The sequence below is a fragment of the Platalea leucorodia genome (assembly GCF_965183815.1).
Source record: "Platalea leucorodia genome assembly, chromosome: 7".
Lineage (NCBI taxonomy): Eukaryota > Metazoa > Chordata > Aves > Pelecaniformes > Threskiornithidae > Platalea > Platalea leucorodia.
The window spans coordinates 38531013-38552834 of record NC_138829.1 but is presented as its reverse complement, the minus strand read 5'-3'; the positions used below and the strand labels follow the sequence as shown (position 1 = coordinate 38552834).

General features: G+C 45.6%; 2 protein-coding genes across 2 annotated transcripts in view; one reads left to right on the top strand and one right to left on the bottom strand.

The window, feature by feature from the left end:
• Positions 1-8307, top strand: part of PLEKHH1 (pleckstrin homology, MyTH4 and FERM domain containing H1) — a gene marked incomplete at both ends in the record, with an annotated part of 47421 nt that extends 39114 nt beyond the window's left edge. Inside the window, 6 exon segments of the mRNA XM_082317115.1 lie at positions 472-613; positions 1521-1663; positions 4737-4866; positions 7038-7124; positions 7672-7818; positions 8131-8307. Of these exon segments, the coding sequence (XP_082173241.1) occupies positions 472-613; positions 1521-1663; positions 4737-4866; positions 7038-7124; positions 7672-7818; positions 8131-8307 (826 nt within the window).
• Positions 8308-13823: 5516 nt separating this feature from the next.
• Positions 13824-19321, bottom strand: PIGH (phosphatidylinositol glycan anchor biosynthesis class H; the record flags this gene model as incomplete). Its single annotated transcript, XM_082316645.1, has 4 exons — positions 13824-13942; positions 16147-16230; positions 16871-17080; positions 19145-19321. 4 exons carry the CDS (start codon positions 19319-19321, stop codon positions 13841-13843), a joined length of 573 nt encoding a protein of 190 aa, XP_082172771.1. The 3' UTR covers positions 13824-13840.
• Between the last annotated feature and the right edge of the window lie 2501 nt (positions 19322-21822).

The window sequence follows — 21822 nt, the reverse complement described above, 5'->3', positions numbered from 1 at the left end:
TTTAGCAACAATATCAGTGTAAGTGGTCAAGACAAAGCTGGCAAAAATAAGAAGTCTACAAGGCTGTCATACAGAAGTTTATACATGTAGAGCAGAGGGAGTTCTGTATTCTGTGATAAGCAGAGAAGGCCTTATCTTAAATATTGCCTGTCTGTGCTTGATGGGGACGGATGGATGCTGATTTACCTGTGTTTAATAAGGTTTCACTGTCTTGATGTGGTTGGTGCTCAGAATTCAAGTGGCTTCCAAAGCTAGAAAGCATGTGTTGAGCCTCCTTGCCTTAATCTTGTTCATAAGGGAAGCACCTCAGCTTCCAAATCTCTGTCCAGTACTCCCACAATACACAAAGTTCACTTTGGAGAAGGAGAAAAAAAAAACCCACTTTTATTTTTACTCACCCTGATTAAAGTTCCCACCTCTACTTTCAGTTCACAATATCTTTTTACCTTCACAATCTTCTCTGCTTTTTAGGCTATATTTTCGGAGCCAGGCCAAAGGTGAGACAGATCGGGAGCGGTTGCTACTGGCCTTCCAAGTCAGCAATGAAATAGCCAATGGAAGGTTTCCTGTTAATAAGGAATTAGCTCTGGAAATGGTGGCTCTGATGGCTCAGGTGAGTATGGCTATGGGCAGAAATCCTCCCTATTGTCCTCCAGGCACTTCAGCTGTACAATGAATGTCTTTGACTAAGCAGCTATCTTTTACATCAACAGTGGTTTTTCTTATGAAACTTACAGTCTGAGACATACCATGCCAAACACATTATACCAGCATACTTATGTTGCTAGAACACCTTTTGCTGTAGGGAAATTTGCTATAGGAGTGCCTCTCCTTTTCTTCTGAAGAAAAATATTGGAAGAAACAGTGAGGGTGGACTATGCCCAGAACTGCTCCAGGTAGTGCCTTAGTAGAGATATGGAAATAGTATCACTACTAGAATTCCACTTAATAGTAAAAACTTTCCCTGTTACACTGCCAATAGCATCTTACTCAGGAAGAGCATCTTGTAGGATCCTCCATTAGACCTCCAGGCTTGCATTTAGCATTTTACCACATAAAACACGCAGTATGGGTTGTAAGCATGGTAAGCCAGATACTAGTTTCTTACTGAGCTGAAACTGATTGTTGCATTTGTTAAAGCAATGTAAACTGAGATGAAGAAGCTGGGAACATTGTCCAAAGTATTTACAAATAGGCTGTTGTTTTAATTGGCCACTTGAAAATAAACCCCAAAAGCTTGGCAGTTATACAGAAATGTCTCCCTACAACAAGTAGCTGGCTGAGATCTTGTTTCACTTTCTTAGATCAGTAAAGAATTCCTTAGGCAGTCATGTCCTCAGCAGTTGCTCTGTTGTACACATTTACTATGGTAAATGCTGTAGACGAAATTCCCCAGCCTAATGGTGTCTTTTTGCATGACTAATAAACACAGTAGTTACCTGTATGGGAATTCATGGAATGTTCTACTGCACTAAAAACGCCATAGTTCTGTTGCACTATAAACTATAACATTGTCTTAGGTGGAATATGGGGATTTGGATCGACCAGGATCGTCAAGTCCTGGGGGAACATCACAATCGAAAATGCAGCATCTTCTCCACCAGGTCCTAGATAAATTCTACCCCAAACGCTACAAGCAAAACATTACTCCTGAACAGCTCAGGTAAATTGTTTGCTCTTCTATACTTTGCACTGAAAATAAATTTTACTTGCAAAATTCTGTCTTTATATTTAAGAAGTTTCAAAGAGCCCTGTCAAGATTATTTGATGTAGAAACTTAAACAAAGCACAAGTGTCAGGAAAAAGTTCCTTTAAAAGAAAACAGCAGTTAACTAATATAAAAAGAGCCAAATTACCAACTAATTTTCCCCTAGACAAGAACTTTAAGCCTTTCACTTCCAAATTAGGCATCTCAGTTCCAACAAACTCTAACCTAAGCCTAAGATGAATTGTGTTTCTGAATTTTTGTTTTACCCTTCCCCTGAGTGTCAGTTGAATCCAGATGCCTAACATTTGCAATGAGCCATAAAGCCAGCACATATGGGCTGCTTCAGGCCATGCAGTAATTCTGATAGGACATATTTTGGCAGGGCTTTTTGATGTTCTGACTTGGAAATTCTCATACACAATGCAGAGATCTCAAGTACAAAATTCAGGTGCTGTCATGGATCTCAGCTCTGTTTTAATGAGAGAGAATGATAATCTTCCAGATCCATAGCTACTTAGGGATGCAGTGGTGGAACCAACACAGTGACCTCCTTTTGGAAGCAAATTCCATCTGCATGTAGCAAGACAGCTGCCAAACCATCCCTAGTGAGCCAAATCAAGAGAGAGTTAATATATAGAGCATACTACAGACAAGTTAAGATGAAGGTGAAAGTATAATTGAATGTGAAGACAAGTGGGGCAGGAAGTCAGGTAAAAACGCCAAGAGGCCTGTGTGGATGAACAAGGAGCTCCTGGACAAACTCAAAAATGAAGCCTACAGAGGGTGGAAGCAAGGACAGGTAGCCCGGGAGGAATACAGAGAAATTGTCCGAGCAGCCAGGGATCAGGTTAGGAAAGCTAAAGCCCTGATAAAAGTAAATCTGGCCAGGGATGTAAAGGGCAACAAGAAAAGCTTCTATAGGTACGCTGGTGATAAAAGGAAGACAAGGGAAAATGTGGGTCCTCTCCAGAAGGAAATGGGAGACCTGGTTACCCGGGATATGGAGAAGGCTGAAGTACTCAATGACTTTTTTGCCTCAGTCTTCACTGGCAAATGCTCAAGCCACACCACCCAAGTCGCAGAAGGCAAAGGCAGGGACTGGGAGAATGAAGAACCACCCACTGTAGGAGAAGATCAGGTTTGAGAACATCTAAGGAACCTGAAGGTGCACAAATCCATGGGACCTGATGAGATGGATCTGTGGGCCCTGAGCGAACTGGCAGATGAGGTTGCTAAGCCACTATCCATCATATTTGAGAAGTCATGGCAGTCTGGTGAAGTTCCCGCTGACTGGAAATGGGGAAACATAACCCCCATTTCTAAAAAGGGAAAAAAGGAAGATCTGGGGAACTACAGGCCAGTCAGCCTCACCTCTGTGCCCAGCAAGACCATGGAGCAGATTCTCCTGGAAACTGTGCTGAGGCACATGGAAAACAAGGAGGTGATTGGTGGCAGCCAACACGGCTTCACTAAGGGCAAATCGCGCCTGACAAATTTGGTGGCCTTCTACGATGGGGTTACAGCATTGGTGGATAAGGGAAGAGCAACAGCTGTCATCTACCTGGAGTTGTGCAAAGCGTTTGACACTGTCCCGCATGACATCCTTGTCTCTAAATTGGAGAGACATGGATTTGTCAGCTGGACCACTCAGTAGAAAAGGAATTGGCTGGATGGTCGCACTCAAAGAGTTGCAGTCAACAGCTCGATGTCCAAGTGCAGATCAGTGACGAGTGGCGTTCCTCAGGGGTTGGTATTGGGACTGTCACTATTTAACATCTTTGTCAGCAACACGGACAGTGGAACGAGTGCACCCTCAGCAAGTTTGCCGACGACACCAAGCTGTGTGGTGCGGCTGACACGCTGGAGTGAAGGGATGCCATCCAGAGGGACCTTGACAGGCTTGAGAGGTGGCCCCGTGTGAACCCCATGAAATTCAACAAGGCCAAGTGCAAGGTCCTGCACATGGGTCAGGGCAATCCCAAGCACAAATACAGGCTGGGCAGAGAATGGATTGAGAGCAGCCCTGAGGAGAAGGACTTGGGGGTGTTGGTTCATGAGAAGCTCAACATGACCCAGCAATGTGCACTTGCAGCCCAGAAAGCCAACTGCATCCCAAGCTGCATCAAAAGAAGCGTGACCAGCAGGTTGAGAGAGGTAGATTCTCCCCCTCTACTCCGCTCTTGTGAGGCTCCACCTGGAGTACTGCGTCCAGCTCTGAGCCCCCAACATAAGAAGGACATGGACCTGTTGGAGCAGGTCCAGAGGAGGGCCACGACGATGATCAGAGGGCTGGAGCACCTCTCCTATGAAGACAGGCTGAGAGAGTTGGGGTTCTTCACCCTGGAGAGGAGAAGACTCCAGGGAGACCTTAGAGCAGCCTTCCAGTACCTGAAGCGGGCCTACAAGAAAGATGAAGATGGACTTTTTGCAAGGGTGTCTAGTGACAGGACAAGGGGTAATGGCTTTAAACTGAAAGAAGGTAGATTTAGATTAGATACAAGGAAGAAGTTCTTCACTATGAGGGTGGTGAGGCACTGGAACAGGTTGCCCAGAGAAGTGGTTGCCCCATCCCTGGAAGTGTTCAAGGCCAGGTTGGCTGGGGCTTTGAGCAACCTGGTCTAGTGGAAGGTGTCCCTACCCATGGCAGGGGGGTTGGAACTAGATGATCTTTAAGGTCCCTTCCAACCCAAACCATTCTGTGACTCTATGATTTTACTGTAACAGCTGCCTGAGTGTTTGTAGTTACAGTTGTTTAATATATACACCAGTGAGCAACCCATATGTTACTGGGATTCCTGGGCATTACAGTATAACTAGTAGAAAAATAATTGTGGAAGTAGAGAAAATGCTAAAATAAACTCAGGTCGTACAACCCTCATAACTGACAGTGCTAACAGCCCTGTCCGTAGTGCTGTGTAGAACAGCCCTTTTGGAATGAGACGTACATCTATTAACTGTTATAATTTTACTCACCTTTCCTTGGAAGACATTAGTAAATAATGCTGTCTTGTGTCTTGGATTCTGAAAGGCAACTGGCTGACAGGCTGGCGACGAAGTGGATGGTGCTGCAGGGATGCTCTCCACCAGAATGCGTTCGAATTTATTTGACAGTGGCCCGGAAATGGCCTCTCTTTGGAACTAAAATATTTGCTGCTAAGGTAACTGGAGCACGTTTTTTTTCTGTTCCTGAGCATGAACTATCTAAGCATACATATACCTATGATCTCTGGTAACACAGGTTGAAAGTGCTTCTACTTCAGGAAGGGGAAAAACCGAACAACGCTCTGTTCTGAATGAACAGCTCTGGTACCACATAGGTTTAGAAAGAAGGAAGAGAAACGTGTTCTAAACACTAGGGGTTGCTAGCATTCAGTAAATAAATACTGAAGGTTCCCTGGCTGCATCAGCTGATCATAATACAGGGTACTAACTCTCCTTACAAACCTTGCCAAAGCTTTCGCAGGCAGGAATTGCCCTGGTCATCAAGGCTGCAATGATAGTTTAAAAAATACTGTTTACATACCACTGAGTGGGGTGGAAGGGAAGAGTCCCCCATAAACCACGCCTGGCAGCTGATGCTAGCTAAAAGGAGAATGGGTATTTCAGTCATGTTCTCTGCTTGACACAGAGCTGGCTGCTTTCCTTGCCACACAAGAGAAGCAAGCGCTGCTAATGTCCTGTTGCAGAAATAGAAAAACTAAAGCACATATTGGGTCAGCTGCCAGCCCACAGGCATCAGCAGGAGAGCAAAGAACAGCTGGAGGGAGTGCTTCTCCCAGTAGCTTGTGCCATCCCTCAGCGCATCCCAGGCTAGAGCTCTGTACCTGTTACCCATGCCCGAACTAATGTCTTAGCATATAGTAGCTGTTTGAGAAATCTTGTTTTGGCGTTCACCATCTTTCCCAACCCAACAGAAACCTCCTCTATTGAAAGTTTGAGATAGGTCTTGTTCATAGTTACATGACTCTTGCTTTGAAGTCAAAGCTGCTCTAGTGTCGTGGTTTAGCCCCAGTTGGCAACCAAGCACCAGACAGCTGCTCGCTCACCCTCCCCTCCCCCGGTGGGTTGGGGTGAGAATCTGAAGAGCAAAGTAAGAAAACTCGTGAGTTGAGATAAGAACAGTTTAATAATTGAAATAATAATAATTTTAAAATTGTAATGAAAAGGAAAACAACGAGAGAGAGAAAGAGAGAAAAAAAAACAGGAAAAACAAGCGATGCAACCGCTTATCACCTGCCAGCTGATGCCCATCCCATCCCCGAGCAGCGATCACTGCCCCCCGGCTGACACCCCCCAGTTTATAGACTGAGCATGACGTCACATGGTATGGCATAGCCCTTTGGCCAGTCTGGGTCAGCTGTCCTGGCTGTGCCCCCTCCCAGCTTCATGTGCACCCGGCAGAGCATGGGAAGCTGAAAAAGTCCTTGACGAGTGTAAGCACTACTTAGCAACAACTAAAACATCAGTGTGTTATCAACATGATTCTCATCCTAAATCCAAAACACAGGACTGTACCCGCTACTAGGAAGAAAATTAACTCTATCCCAGCTGAAACCAGGACATATAGTTATGGAATAAAGCCTAAGGATGAAAGGGACCTCTTGAGTAAATATACAAGAAGTTTTCAAAGAGACAATTATTTCCCCTGTCAGCAATAAAAGCAGAAGAGGTTCCTGGTATTTGAGGTTACCGACAGAGAAGAATCAGAATATAGAATAGTTCCACACAGAGTTTAAATAATGTTGATATTTCTGATGATTAACATATTTTATAACTTTTCAGTAGTTAAACAGCAAAGCCTATGGCATTAGCCATGTAATAGCAGATTCCCAGGAAAGATTCATGTCATTAGCCATAACAACACATAACTCATCTTTAACAGATAATTGATGCACATTTGTCAAAATCAGTAAGAAAGAAAATTGCACTGATGTGATGGTACTGGGTGCACTGGTATTGTAGAAACCAACAGGCTTCTCTGCCTGCCTGACTGATGGGAGTAGTATAAGAACCAGAGCAGAACTGCCGTTTTGTTGCTCTGTCTTAGAATTTCCTTCAGTTTTAACTACACTGATGGAATTTAATTAATCTCAAAGCCTTCATTATCATTGCATCTCTTGTGCCACTAGTCCCAAAATTCTATGTAAATCTGAAAATGTTATTCCAGATTTTGAGAGAAGTCCTCTTAAAAATCAAACCAGGTCAGACCAGTAAGCCTATAGGATTCTCTCTCATCTTCACTTTATCCTTAAAACCCAAGATTTATGTCAGAAACATCTTTGTGTGGTGGTCAAGAAATACCTAAATTAATACTTTTCTTTTTCTCTAGCCTATTTTGCCTTCCTCATTGGAAGACTGTCCAGTCTGGATAGCTGTGAATGAAGATGGTATCAGCATACTGGATTATAGCACTATGGTATGGTGAGGAGCACTGTTTAAGAAAAATAACTTACCTCCCACAGAAAGACATTCCCCTGAGTCCACTTAAAGTCACTAAAAGTTTGTCTTTAACTTCAAATGGATCCAGAAGTTAATTTGTAGAAGTCAGAGATGAGGGAAGTCAGTGCTATGTTTGAATGCTACATAAACAAAGGAAAATTACAGCAACAGTGTAAGGTAAGGTTTCATGAACCAGCTAACTGCCTCTTTGATGGGCAGCAAACACGCTCATTCATCTTGCAAAATCCCACTGGTATGTGCTTTACTACCACCGTCTGGGATATAACAAAGTTTGGACTATTGCTCTGAAGCAGTGAGGCATTGAGCAAGCTAGGAGAAAACTAGAAATGCAATTCTCATTTGAGATTTCTCTGCCAGCTGTTACCTATAGAGCCAATTACCCATACTGCCTATTACTGCTGGAGATCTGGTGTTCTTGCAGTAAGCAGCAAATATATTAGTTTAAGGTGGCCGTTTTTTCTTTTACAGAACTATGACTCTTTCAAACTCTCTGTTGTCTGCAGCACTTGAAGATCTCTTATTCATACTCCTCTGTGCTGACCTTTGGAGGCTGTCGAGATGACTTCATGATTGTAGTCAGTCAAATGAAAGAACGGAGTTCTGGAAAAAAATGCACTGAAAAACTCCTTTTCACAATGGCAATTCCAAAGGTAATTACAAAACGAACAGTGAGTTTCTTTTCAGCTGGCAGCATCACAGCTGGGCATTTTGTACAAGCCCTGGGGACTGGTACTTGTGGCTGCTGCACTAGCTATATACATTCAATAAATCCCTTGTAAGCTGGAACCTTTAATCAAGAGACTTATTTTACCTAGCTCTTAAAGACAGACCTTCGTTTCAAAACCAAACAATTCCAAGTGAGAAAGACATTTGCAAAAGTTATGCAGGCAATAGATTCTAAAAATCAAAGGGCACACTTACCTCTAATTGACTTACAGTTAATCATTTTCTTTTTTCCCTAGATTGTTGAAGCAACACTTCTTATTGCCAGCTATATTAACTACCGTTCAACACCTTCACTCCTATCTTCTACACAGCCCTCCCGAAGCAAAACACCTGCTAACAAGCTCTGGGAGACTGAAAGTCGGTGCTTTTTTCCTTCGGTACCCCGAAGCACTAAGGGGCCCACCCTGCTCTGAGGGCTCATTCCAAATGACTTTGGGGATTTGGGGTTTTGTTTGGTTTGTTTTTTTTTTTTTTTTTTTGCACTGCTCTGTACTGAATTGCAGACTGCTATGATTTGGCTGGTTACACACCTTACTTTAATGCGGGCTCCGATTCTTTTTCCATAATAATAGACAAAGTTCCTTAGTGTGGGTAGAGGCAGTGTCCTTTCTCTTAAAAAAAAAAATATTGATTTTGGGGACTGTGCAGGAGTTTCCTTTCCATGCCACACTCCATCCAAAATACCATGCCTCAGGTCATTTGCCTGCACAGTGCTCCAGTCACATTGCATCTGCTCTCTTTCCTTCCATCCATTCTTCTTCCGTCTCCTCATCCTACTGCTTTGCTTACAAGCACATACGTTTTCTTTGATCCCTCCTGTTTTCAGCTTTGCACCTGCCTTTAGATCACTGCAAACCCTGTGTCTGGAATCTCAGTCCAGCTCTTAAAACTTCTAGTGACCTCTTTTCCTCATCATTGCCCCTTGCAGTTACTATCATTATTTCCAATAACCTTCTCTTTGCATCAATCCCTAACTTGCTCACTTTTTACCTGAATGAGACTGCAACCTCTGCAAGGCAGATTTGAGTGGTATATAGGCTTGAATCTGACTGCAGTGGGCTGAGCACACAGTCCTATTAAAAGTAAAAACAGGTGGTAATGGATACTGTGGCATGTGGCAAGAAACCTGTACAAGGAGGCATCCTGCTGAATACTGCCTGTATTAGGAGCTGCATATCACTGCATCACAAACTAGATATACACTGAAAAGGCTGTTACCAGAGTGTAAGGATTAACTTGACATAGTCTGATCAGGTAGTTCAGACATAACTTCAGCTCTGTGCTCTGGTTCTGAATAGCCATCATATTAGAGTTTTTACCAGTGTTTAAATTCAATGTTGCCACTCCCAGAACAACTATTAAGACAGTCTTTTTGCAGAGACTATAACAGTTTTTATGCAACTGCTTAACACAACCAAGAGGACAATTTAATTTTCCCTAGAGCTGTAACGACTGCTCCCTGCAACTGATGCTAAAATTGAAAGACAGAAGCTTTCCAAGTCCGTGCTCCAGAGGTGAAAGAAAGAAGATGCGGTTGAGAAGGAAGAGGAACTAAACTGACACGAATAATTCCAATGCAAGTCAAGGGTAATTTCAGACCTGCAATAGGGACTATAGAATAAGAATTCAGTGGTACTCAAGAATATTTTCAACTTTAAATAAAGGTGTCTAGACACCTAGCGTCTTTGTGTTGAGGACTCAGAACAACGGGGGCTGGAATGGTGTCAGATGATGCCCCAGCTCCTACAGGACTGATGCATTTCGGGAGTCAACGCTGTTCTACGCAATGGATAAACGTTAGATCTCTGCTGCAGGGCTGAATGTGTGATGTGCTCCACCGTCAGACAAGCACTTTCAAAGACTCTTTCTGTTAATCACTGTTGTAGATGTTTCGGGATGTGTTTGAAACAGCACATAATCTCAGACAAAGGAAGACAAGGCAAGCAAATTTTGTACTTTTTCTGTCTTTCAGCAACTGGAACAGATCTTCCCAAACCCCCAAACCAGCTCTGCCATTCTGACTTGACAGAAGCTGCTCCGTTCAAACTCCTGCTTCCTTCATGCTATCACAGCAAGGAGGAGGTAGTCAGCAAATGTGCACTCAAGTATTGTTCTTCTGACTCTCCTAAAGAATCGGGGTTTTTAAAATCTGTTTCAAAGGGACTTTGCTATGATTGAGAAGGTTAATGGATTTTAAACAAATACATGAAAAATAGCAATTCTTCTTGAAAAATCTAAACCTACCAGGCATGAGTTCAGGTATTTGGATAAGCATTCTAAAAAAGCTAACAAAGAATAACTGCACTTTTGAAAGTACCATGTGCAACTTTATCATAATTATGCATTCATGGGCAACTTTCCCGAATTAAAACAGTGTGAATCCAACCATTAGAAAGAATTCAGGAATAGCAAACCAAAGCTATTTGCAAATGAACAAACCAACCATACCAGTGTTTTTACTCCTTAGTATGTGCCACCAACCTTGAAACATCCCACTAACGCACACAGTGGAGCTGATACTTCAAGAAGTTTTTGTTTCACGCTTATGGTGGGTGCAAAGCCACAAATTAAAAGAGAAGAGCATGGGGCAGACAAAAATCGTTCTAAGCAATCCCTTATCAGCATCTTTGTAACATAAAAAAAAAAAACCCAAAACCAACAAACCCAAACCACCCCATGGTGGGTTGTGGAAACAATGTGGCAGATGTAAGACAGGAAAAGATTGTATGAACAGAGACCTGATTTGCACATACTGCGATGTACCCACGTTAGCAATTTAAGGACCATCCCTTGAAGTTACGGAAAAGGGTAGAAGCTTTCTGAGCCAAAAACAACTTTGAGAAGGTATTTAGTCTTTCTTTTTTCCCTTTAGATACTTTTAAGTGACTATAAATCCTGATAGAGTGGTCAGTAGTATGTATTTCCCCTCTCTCTCTCACAAACACACAGAGTGATCTTAGTATCGCTACATCAGTTTGAATACAGAGAGCATTATTCCTCCTCACTCACCTGTGCCTAACCATTCCTCCTGTATCTGAAGGTCTGTTTGGCAGCCCGCTTCTTGTATCCCACCAGTAACAAAGCTGCTTCAGAATTAGGTAAGCTGTCATCGGTCCTGGGGATGCTCAAGGCATAAAAGTCTCCACAGTTCAGAGGCTGTACTTGCCTTACAGGGCTAACACTCATCTCCTTAGAGACTTGTACCGGGGTAACGGGAAGCAGAGATGTTGAATAAGCAAGAGCTGTCCTGAAGCTCATTATTTTCTGCCATAACTGCACTTTAAATTGGGAAGCATGGCATATAGAACTTTTTTTCCTTCCTTATTTCTTAAAAATATTCACCAATACTCAAGTATTTCAGGGACCACCCCACTCTGATGGATGCACATATACCTCCTATTTATAGCTTACCTGACTTCACCCAACCAACCCACCCTGTGTAGATACCCATTTTGTATGACTCTTTGGTAGAGAAAACAATTTTTATTTTAATCAGTGCTTTTGGCAATGACTGTTGCTGCAGCATAGAATGAGATGACAAAAGCCTTTGTTTTCCTAACTAACTGCTGTGTGTATGTAAAAGGCTGTCTGGGAGATACTGTGAGATTTCTGTTTGTTCTTAATAAAATGCAGTTATTGTGAACTAAACTGTATTATTCTCAGAATGAAAAAAACCTATTTTAAAAGTCACAATAGTCTTGATATGGACAAAGATTGTGTTTCGTATCCAGGCACATACCTAGTGCAAACCTGCCCTACTCTGATTCCTTATTTCTCTCTGCTGATCTTCTCAGCTTTAGTGGATGACTGGAGCGCACTCCCATGGGCACAGGATGTTCACTCCTTCAAAAGATGGCTAAAACAATCTTCCAGACTTCCTCCTGTGACACAGCTACTTGGTCTTGCATTTCTTCAGTGCACGTTCTTCATGGGATTTTTACAGCATAGTCAATGTTCTCAGCATGCTCTGAAGCCCAAGACTCTGTCCACTCTGCTGAGACATAATTTATTTTCTGACACGTTCTCCCCATGGCTCAGCGAGTCTTCCTGCTGCTATAGTGCTCCTCAAGGGCCTTGACCATTTCTCCTCCCCATGAAGAAACACAACCTGGCCGAACCACACCCCGAGCCTTACGCAACTCAAGCATACCATGTGGTTCTTAGTCAAAGGACCTCCACTGTAGTCACTTACACAGTCACGCTCCCAGGGCCTGCTGCCCTTGTTAACAGCCAATTTCTGCCCCTGCCCCAATGCCCGCCCTTCCCAGTGCTGCCTGGACTTGCAACAGTTTGCATCAGGGTGCAGCTTCACGAACTGCAGAGAGACCTACCAACTTACATTAGGGCAGCACTGGAATTAAAAATCTGGCCAACCCCAACATTTAAAGTATTCATGATAAACAAAACCATAAAAAATGAAGTAACCTAGACAATGTTACTCCAAAGCCAGTGGCACATCCCCAAGCTGCTGCCTTTCAGTTGGACAACCAGAATACTTCCTGTGACATGAGCTAACCTGTCTCTTTCAAACTTCATGGCACCGTGAAAAAAAATATAAATCACCTTATCTCTACCATATTGCATGATGGTATGTTGCCGCGTTTTAATTACAGTTCATGTAGACAAGCATAGTACAGCTTTGTATGCAAATTAAGCATGACCCCTAGGCTCCTGCCAGCTTGCTTGTTTAGCTCTTGTTTTGACATTTCAATTGTCTCAGTTACATTACTAAGGACTCACAGAAATAAAAGAGAGAAAAATACCAGCTAAAGTTAGCTCATCGACAAAGAAGAATTTCCCAACCTTAAGTTACTCCTGAGAGCACAGACCAATAAAACTTTATTCACATAGTCATTACCATCATTTTCAACAACACATTCTCCTCACATTCTCAGAGCCATCGATGCGGCCCTTTTAATGCCGCATCTTTTCCATGTCCTGTGTCACCATGCCCCTGCCCCATTCAGCAATAGGTCCACATTTTCCCTGTCCTCCTTTTGCTATTTACATAATTATAGAAGCCCTTCTTGTTGCCTTTGACATCCCTCAACAGATTCAACTTCAGGTGGGCTTTGGCTTTCCTAACTGCATCTCAGAGAGCATTGCTGTATTCCCCCCGGGTTACCCGTCCCTGCTTCCGCCTTCCGTATACTTCCTTTTTGTGTTCGACTTTTGCCAGGAGCAACTTGTTCATCCATGAAGGCTTCCTGGCATTTTTGCTTGACTTGCTGCTCATTGGGATGGACTGTTCTTGAGCTTAGAGGAAGTGATCCTTGACTATCAATCAGCTTTCCTGGACCCCTCTTCCCTCTAGGGCACCATCCCATGGGACTCTTTCAAGCAGATCCCTGAAGAGGTCAAAGTCTGCTCTCCTGTGTTTATTTCATTAAACATAATTGAATGCAACGGTGTATTTTAATTTTCTGTTATTTTCTTTCTGAAATTCTCCTGTGGATCCGGAAATTACCATCCCAGCCAACACGTCAGCTTTGGTATTTAGAGTGGTACATGCTTTTTTCAAACAAAGGGTTAAATAGAAACAAAAAAATGTATATTTTTGGCAGCCTGGCCAAGGTTACATTATAAGTTTATCATAATTTTCAGATCCACAAAACAGTAAACATTTGATGCATGTTCTTGCCTCCCTTTGCCCTATTTCCCCATAATTCTTTTCTGAAGAGGCAAGGAAAAACCTTTTCTGTCTGAGTCGAAAAAGTTCTGCTCACCGGTCTTCATAGCAGAAGATTTCAAGGTTCACTTCTGTGCTTGAGCTGACATTTTCTGTAACAACTCTGTGAGTCTGTGCGGGCCTTTAGCCCTAACATCACTGTACTGCTGCACCACTTTCTACTCATCGAATTCAAAAAAGCCGTGGGGCAGTTTTGCTTGCTTTTCCATGGGTCTCCGAGTCCTGCTGCAAGTTTGCTGCCTTGATTTTTTTTTTTACTATTTTATTCCACTTGATTGTGGAGCTGTCTTCCTCTGCTCCAGGATTTCTTGACAACTTTTGTACACTTCTATCAAGCAGTCCAGACGTGGCTTGGAGCTCTAGAATTTAAGTCAAACAACAGAGAATCAGGCTCTGAACTGGCTGTAAAAGAGCTGGAAAACTCTAACTTCCCACTAGTGAGACTGTCAGGCAGAGAAAGGAATGTGGAGACAGCCGACACAAAGCTGACTATCAATCAGAAGCATGCGTGCGTAAGGAATGCTATAGCAAGATACCTGTAGCTGATTAGTTTTCTCACATTAAGTCAATGGAGAATAGATTTCCCTTTTACATGTTCGTTGAGAAATAATCCATCAAACTCCAGGAGGTGTTTGATGTAAGCTAGTGATACAGGAACGCAAAACCATTCCATAAGCCATACCTGCTCTGTGATGAAAAACTCCAGTCCCTAAAGCTGTGAGGTCAAAACATGCAGCATCATTCTGCAGTTAGCCTGAATCTCTCACCAAATCAGAAATCCTCCTCTTTCTCAGCTCACTGTTCACAGTGACAGCATGGAAGAACATCCACGCTTCCCAACCCATTAACCCATCTATCAGGCCATACTCCCTCTCAAGACCTACCAAACAGCCGATTTCCACACTAATCCACCACCCTAGAAGACCTCCACCCTGAAAAATCTACCTTCAGGACAGGGAATTTGGACACCTGGCCCTTGGCCTCTGCTTGTACTGTCAACAACAGGACAACGGAAGGTTAACTGAAAAAATCAATTCATTTCACACAAACAGCGAATGGTGGTCAAAGTATAATGATTTTCCATCACTTCTAACCTGGACCAGATTAAAACCAGCAAGGAGGTGAAAGTTTCCCAGTCCCACAGTCCCTACGGTCCCATGACTTTTGAGCTCCCAAAACAGCATTACTGTGTAAAGTCCATCAAAAACGCCTTTCCTTCTCAGTGTTGCCTAAGAGAACAATAGGTCAGTTCAGCACAGAAGTGCTCCTGGGCTCAGTGACACGGTAAATTGTATTTTTGAAGGCTAACATAACAGAGGAACCCAATGAAGGAGATGCAACAAAGTTACTAATTACTGCTCCTTCAAAACTAAGTAACATACTAACTTGCACGTTAAAGTGAGAATTACTGACAGGTAATGAATTGCAAACTGACACAGCTCTTTCTGTACCTCCTTTGCTGGTGGAGTCAACTCTACCAATACTAAGATATTTCCATGAAAATAAAACTGTTCAGAGTTGAGCTAGGGAAAAAAAGAGAAACTACACAAATTCCAGGCAGCTTCTTTGAAGCTGGAAAGGAGCTTGTATAACTAAAACCAGGTTCCTGATCGCAGCTCTCTGGAATTTATTAGTTGTTGATTTCCAGCAAATCCATTTTTTTCCCTTGACTATGTGTGAAATACTTCATTTATATTATTGTTACTAAATGTCTTTACAATTGTGGGACTGAGTTAGCAGCAAGTATCAATGGAATAGTCTATTTATACCCATAAGTATTTAGCTGAAGACCAACTGTATCCAGTCATAAACTGGACGTGGACGACAAAATGATAGTCACCAGCAGCAGGTGAATTAAGAAGGACAGAGAGGGCTATAAACCTCAGCAGTCTAAGATGTGAGGTACCTCTGTACTGCTTACCACCACTCAAGGATCAGGGCATTGTTGTGTTAGGCATGCACACGCAAAAAGAAAATCCATCCCAAAAATGGGATTATAAACAGTCAGAACAAGTTAGCAAGAGAAGAGAAAGGGGAAACAGGGTAATGGTAAAGCAAACAAGTTATTATACATTAAGCAAATGGCTCACAGCTTGTACTGTGATCTTTGTCAACGGGTGAGACAGGGAAAGTCATTCTAATGCCAAGGAGGTTTTTATGAGCACTTTTGACACACAGAGGCGAGAGAAAAATCAGCTGCAGCACAGTGCCATAGTTATGATGGTAACACTGAGCATAAGACTACACAGAAAGTTGTATGAGTCCTCAGTACCCTACGTAAGCCAAAGACTTCTACTTCATGCAGGCTCCTGGTTGGGGTCAGATTTACACAGTTCCTTGTTCTTTTAATGGAGGGCAAATGAAAAAGTACATCCCTGGTACATAGTTCTATGAGGCTCGTAATACCACCCATTCCACAGCACTGTAAGACCTACCCTGAAGGCCCAGTCAGGGAAAGGCAACTGTAATCAGCTACCCCTAGTGCGATAAAGGTATGCTTAGACAACTGGTGCACACACAGAGACGAAAGATCTGGATTTCTCCACCATTCAGTCAAACTCACCTGAAAGAGTGGCACAACCTCAGATACTCCCTGAGGATCTCCAGGGTCCTGGAGAAGGATGCACAGGTAGTAGATAACTTTTTGCTACAAGACAAACAGACAAAATCATCAGAGTTTGAAAATGCTATCAAAGTGCCTGGAGTTACCACAGAAAGAGGATCTGTTTCAAACTCACTGGGCTGAAGGCCAGTCACTCCAGGCCACAGTCAAGTCTACAGATTTCTATCTATAGCTTTCCTCCCTTCACACAATAAAAAATAATTTTACCTGTGTTTTTTTTCTATTAAATTTTTAACCTGAAGAGAACACACACATGCTGGAAGGGTAAGGTCTGCTTTTCTACAGCAGCTTTGCAGAAAACTCCAGCAATAGGAAAAATCGTCTCTCGTGTTGCCTATCTTCTTATCTCCGTCTTGACTACTTATGGAGTTTGGCATCAGGATTTGTAAGAACGGTACAACACAAAGAGCTAAAATCACTAGCTCAGTGTCAGTGGCATTATCTAAGGGGTGGATTTGGATTTTTGAGGTTGTTTGGCTTGAATTCTCCTTTAAAGGTGAGAGAACAGGTAAGAGAATAAAGAGAAATCAGAAACAAAGCTCCTGATGTCAGTAAAGCTACGGATGGTGCTGTGTTTAATTGCTCTGGTAAATCATGCTCATGAAAATACACTGGATGTGAGTGTGCCCACAGATACACAAGAAGAAAGACTGTGTATGATTACCATATGGATGGCTTCATTGATAACCACATCCTTCACTTGACCCATCTCAATGAAGGTTGTGCTCTCCTTCCCTGAAGCGTAGGATGAAGTCACCTGAATGCCGAGTGAGCCGATGACCAATAGTGATTCCTGGTCAATTTTCACGAAGTGCAGGTATATGATCAGGCCAATCAGCGTGATGAAGATAGCAGCAGAAAGCACCATACTATTCTGTAACACAAGCCAAGCAAAGACAGAGCTCTGGTCTTACAATTAACTGAACACGGCTATAGAGAAAGTAACATTGCACAGTAAATTATAATATTAAAGCTACAGTTACAAGGCAATTTTACTTAGGTGGAGTCCTTTTATTCACCTGGCTGGCTGATATATGTGTAAGGAGATTTAAATCAGTCTTCACAGTATGGTCTGAAAGAATTGGGAGCTGAAACTGAAAACTGCAAGAAAATTCTATTCCCTTGTAAATTTAGTGCAGAAATCTCAGCCAAACCCAGCTAGTTACATCAATGACAGCGTATTATACAAACGTCTATGGAGACAATGTCACCGACACGGAAGTGCTGTGAAATGTTTAGTAAAAGTGAGGGTGGAGTCTCGGAGGGGAAGAAAAATCTTTCAGGAAAAACCACTGGGCTAGTGGTTTTCTTCTTACGAACTGCAAGCCTAAACTTGTTCAAACCTCACCTCTTCCTGCCTTAAATACCAATCTAAAGAACATTGGTTTTCTCTTGTGCTTTGTCAGAGGACAAATGCCTTTTGCATGCTGCAATCTTGGGACTGCTGTTACATAAAAAATATAACTGATGAAACTATAGTCAACAGTAAGTCATCTGAGGACCTGGTAATAAATCCTAAAGGTCCGCAAATACAACCTATTTCTGGTTCATGTTTTAGACAGCTCCGGGCTGCATACCCATAAATCAGCGTTGTAAGTGACACTTCCTGAAGGACCAGAACAGCATGGCCCTACTACTCAAGCTGGGCCTGTACCACCACGTGAGGTAAAGAAGCCATGGCCACATTAGAACAGAAAGGATACAGGACTTCTCCAAAAGTTTGTCAACATGGAAAAAAAACAGTCATGAATTACAGACACCAAAATCCATACAGAGAGAGATTTTCAGCTCTGGTTTCCTGGCAGAGAGGAAGGATTGCTGTCACTTGTGCGCAAGCTGCACGAGCATGTGCAAAACCAAGCAGGAGGACAGTGGGTGGTAACCACTGGCTGGGGTCTATGCTTTTGTAACAAATAAAACCTGAATACAGCTTCCCTTCCAGCTAGAGGAATGTGAACCATCTTTTTGTATCGGAAACTTGCCAACTGACTCACGTTGCAATCTCTTCATTCCGTGGGGAAGATTATTGAGAAAATTGAAGTGCAACAGTCTTAGTGTTGGTCACAGTGACCGGCTTCTTCGGTCAAGCTACTGACTTCAGTCTGGAGATAACTGCTCTGGGTCTACAAGTTGGTCCTTCCCTGCAAGTACGGGTCACAGATCAGATACCTAAACTAAAACTTTTGGATTTATCAGTAGCTTTTGGAATCTGTACTGCCAAAGTCTTACTGCCTCAGCTGTGGAACATGAGCAAGTAGATGACATTCACGGTGCAGTGGTCTCTGAGTCACTCAGGAAAATCCCTGTGGGGATTAACAATCGCTCACCTTCTTCAATATATCATAGAATCACAGAATGGTTTGGGTTAGAAGGGACCGTAAAGATCATCTTCTTTATTCCAGATTCCCGCAACTCATCTCTCCAAGTAAACACCTGTTATTTGGACTCACAAGAACGCGCTAGGCATCACTCAACACCCATACGTACGTCTACCCTCTCTGGCAAGAGGCAACCAACGGAGGCATCTGAGAAGCCACCAAGAGCAGCCGGGCCGCAGCCTGTGGGCCCTCAGACACTGGCTAGCACAGGTCTCTCTTTCTCCACATGCTCTTCACCCTCTACCACCTCGGCGTTCCCAGAGCGTGGAGGAGGCCCAGGATACGCCGAGGCCGCCTTTCCACCGGCTGTGGCCACCTTCCTTGGCCGGCGCTGCCCACGTCCTGGGAGGAGCCTGGCAAAGGCTGCGCGGCTCCCTGCAGGCCGGCGGGCTTTGGGGACACACGCTGCCACCGAGCCTCCTGGGTGCCAACCACAGCCCCCGAACGCCCCCCGGTATTTCAGCGGGACACAGCCGGCTCAGGGCCGGGCCCCCGCCTCACCCCTCGGCGTCCGAGCGGCGGAGAGGGCTGCGGGGCGGCGGGGAGGGGGTGGCCGGTACCTCGCTGAGCACGAAGAGGCCGTAGGCCGCCAGCCAGACGGCGGAGGTGAGGGCGCTGAGCGAGCGGAGCTGCAGGCGGGGGCCGCGCACCGCCAGCTCCCGGCAGGAGGCGCTGTGCTGGCGGCGCCGCAGCGCGATGGGCGCTCCCGAGGCCGAGCGGTACCGCCGCTCCTCCATGCCGCCCCACCGGAACCACCGACACGCAGCCTAGAGCGGCCCGCCTCGATGGTACGGCCCAACCACACACTTCCGGCGCTTCGCTCGCCGCGGGAAGGGGTGGGCGCTGCGGCCCGGTGTCTCGCCCCGCCCCCCCCCGCCCGCGCTCGCGGGGCGCTCGGGCGCCTCGTGCGACCGGCGCGCGCGCGCGGGGTGCGAAGCCGTCGCCGCGGCCGCTTCTGCTGGGCCTCCCGCTCCCCCGGGGCCCGCAGCCCGCCCCGGGGCCCGCAGCCCGCCCCGCGGCGGAGCGGGGTCGGCAGTGCGGGCGGCGGCCCGGCCCGGCCCGGCGCCCCCCGAGCGCGGAGCGGAGCCGCGGAGGGCCCGCGGGGTCAGCGCGGCCGTGCGGGGGGAGCCTGAGCTGAGGTGAGCGCGGGGAGGCTGTGCCAGGCCGGCTCTGCCCGTGCGGTGAGGGTCCGGCCGGGAGCAGGGCCTGCCCCAGGACAACCGCTGGCCCGTCCGCCTTGGTTAAACCGCGCCCCGCGTCCGTCCTTAATCCTCATCGGCATCGGGAGCTTCTGCGGTTTGCACGTGGGGATAATTCACTGCTTGCTTCCTCTCGGTTTTTGGTAACGGTTTTAAACGACACGGGTTTTAGTGGTGGTGTGTATGTCCCTGGCCGTGACAGAGATGGGTTTTCTTCCCCATTTGCCTTTACCAGTTGCTCCTACATAAATATATCTTTTTGTCTCTACCACCCTTTACTACAAGCGCTTTTGGTTTTCTTCAGTAATTTTTTTTCCAAAGTTTAAAGCAGTGTTTTCTGGTTCCTTGCCATGTAAGTACCTAATAAATGGGAGACTCGCCTTTGTGTACAGAGTCTTAAGGAGTCTTTGTATTGTGTTCTCTTCCATACTTTTCAGTTACCACTTTGTGTGACGTGCCTGGCAGTGACATAAAGCTACGGCTCTGTAACTTCAAACCATCGTCCTAACTCCTTTGCCCTTTTTCTCTGTTCCCCCTCTCCCACAGTCCTGGGGCGTGTCCGGTGGCTGTAACTGCAGGCACCATCTTTCTGTGAGCAATTTACTTGATTTGTGGTATCTTCAGAGCTCTTGGGTGGGTGCTACATGTATAAACTTGCTAACTTGTTCTGCTCAGGGCAGCAAGGGACATTGAGTCACTGCCAAGATCTATGCTCGGCCTAGAGGAGCAGGTGACGGTTGGCATGAGTGGGAGGCTCGTGCAGAGCGTCCAGGGTCTCGCCGTGACACAGGAGCCGAGGTGAGGGACAGGCTGCAGCTCTGAAGAGAAAAGGTGGGCTGGCCTGGAGAGAGAAGAGTAACGGCAGCCAGTGAACGCGGAAACAGGAGAAAATGCTGAAGAGAGGGTGAAAGAAGTTTATCGACAGAGTGAAAGTGCAAAAAACAATAAATTGAAACCAGTTACAGGTTTTTTAAGAAGGGAAGAAATGTTTGAAATGACAGGTGAGAAGGACTGAAGTAAATAAACAAGAGCTCTGGTACGACAGCCCAGAAGATGGGGACAGGGAGAAGGGGAAAGAGAAGTCAGAGCAGGGGGCAGAGGAAGAAAAAGCAGTGTGAAGGTCAGTGACAGGAGGGAAAAGAAGCGTCAGCTCCTGGAGGAGCGGTGATGGTAATTCACATGAACAAAAAGACATGGGAAGTTACTGAGATACAGGGGCGAGGTGAGGACTTGGAAATCTTAAGAGGAAACAGCAAAAGCGTGTGTGCGTTTTTTTGCGTGTCACTGGCAAGTCCCAGTTTGACCGTGTTTGCGCCCCATCATCTCTCTCCTCGTGAACGCTGCCAGCCTTTCAGACGCGTACGTGAGGTTGCACCTTTGACAGTAGGAGTCACATTGCCTTGTCACAGAAGGGGAAGATGGGGGCATTTACTAGTTTTTAAATCATTTCTTAATCTGTAATCCTTCAAATGTGCCGTGAATAGGAACAGCGAGAGCTTTCAGAACTCGTGAATCCTCTCGGGCCAAGAAACCCCGATATCAGATATTTGAGGCTGGGTGCTGGAGAGGTGCCTTTCTTAATGCTTTCTCAAGGTTACCAGATGAAGAGCGTCAGCCCAGTTTTGCTTCAGCAAAGCCAGGGCGTAGCGTTCCTGCGAGGCGGCTGTGGGGGGCTCAGCCTGGCCAGCCGGGGGCTCGGTGTGAGACCTCTCCCCGCGGGCGGCGCGCGCTGCCCCCCTGCCCCCAGCCCGGGCCCGGCCCATGCTTCGTGCCTGCCCTCCCGGCGTGGAGGAGGCCGTGAAGGCACCGTGAAGGGCGCCCGCCGCCCCGGGGGGGCTGGCAGCTCTGCCTGCCACCGGCAGCGAGGGGAGGCGGCGGTTGGGAGTGGAAAAACCCCGGCGCGGAGGAGGAGGAGGACGGGGCGCGGCGTGGGCCCGCGGGAGGTGGGCGGCCGGGCGGGGGGAGAGGGCGGGCAGCCCCGGGGGTGCGGGCCGTTGGCCGCTGCGGAGGAGCCGTTGGCCGCCCCGCTCAGCCGGGGG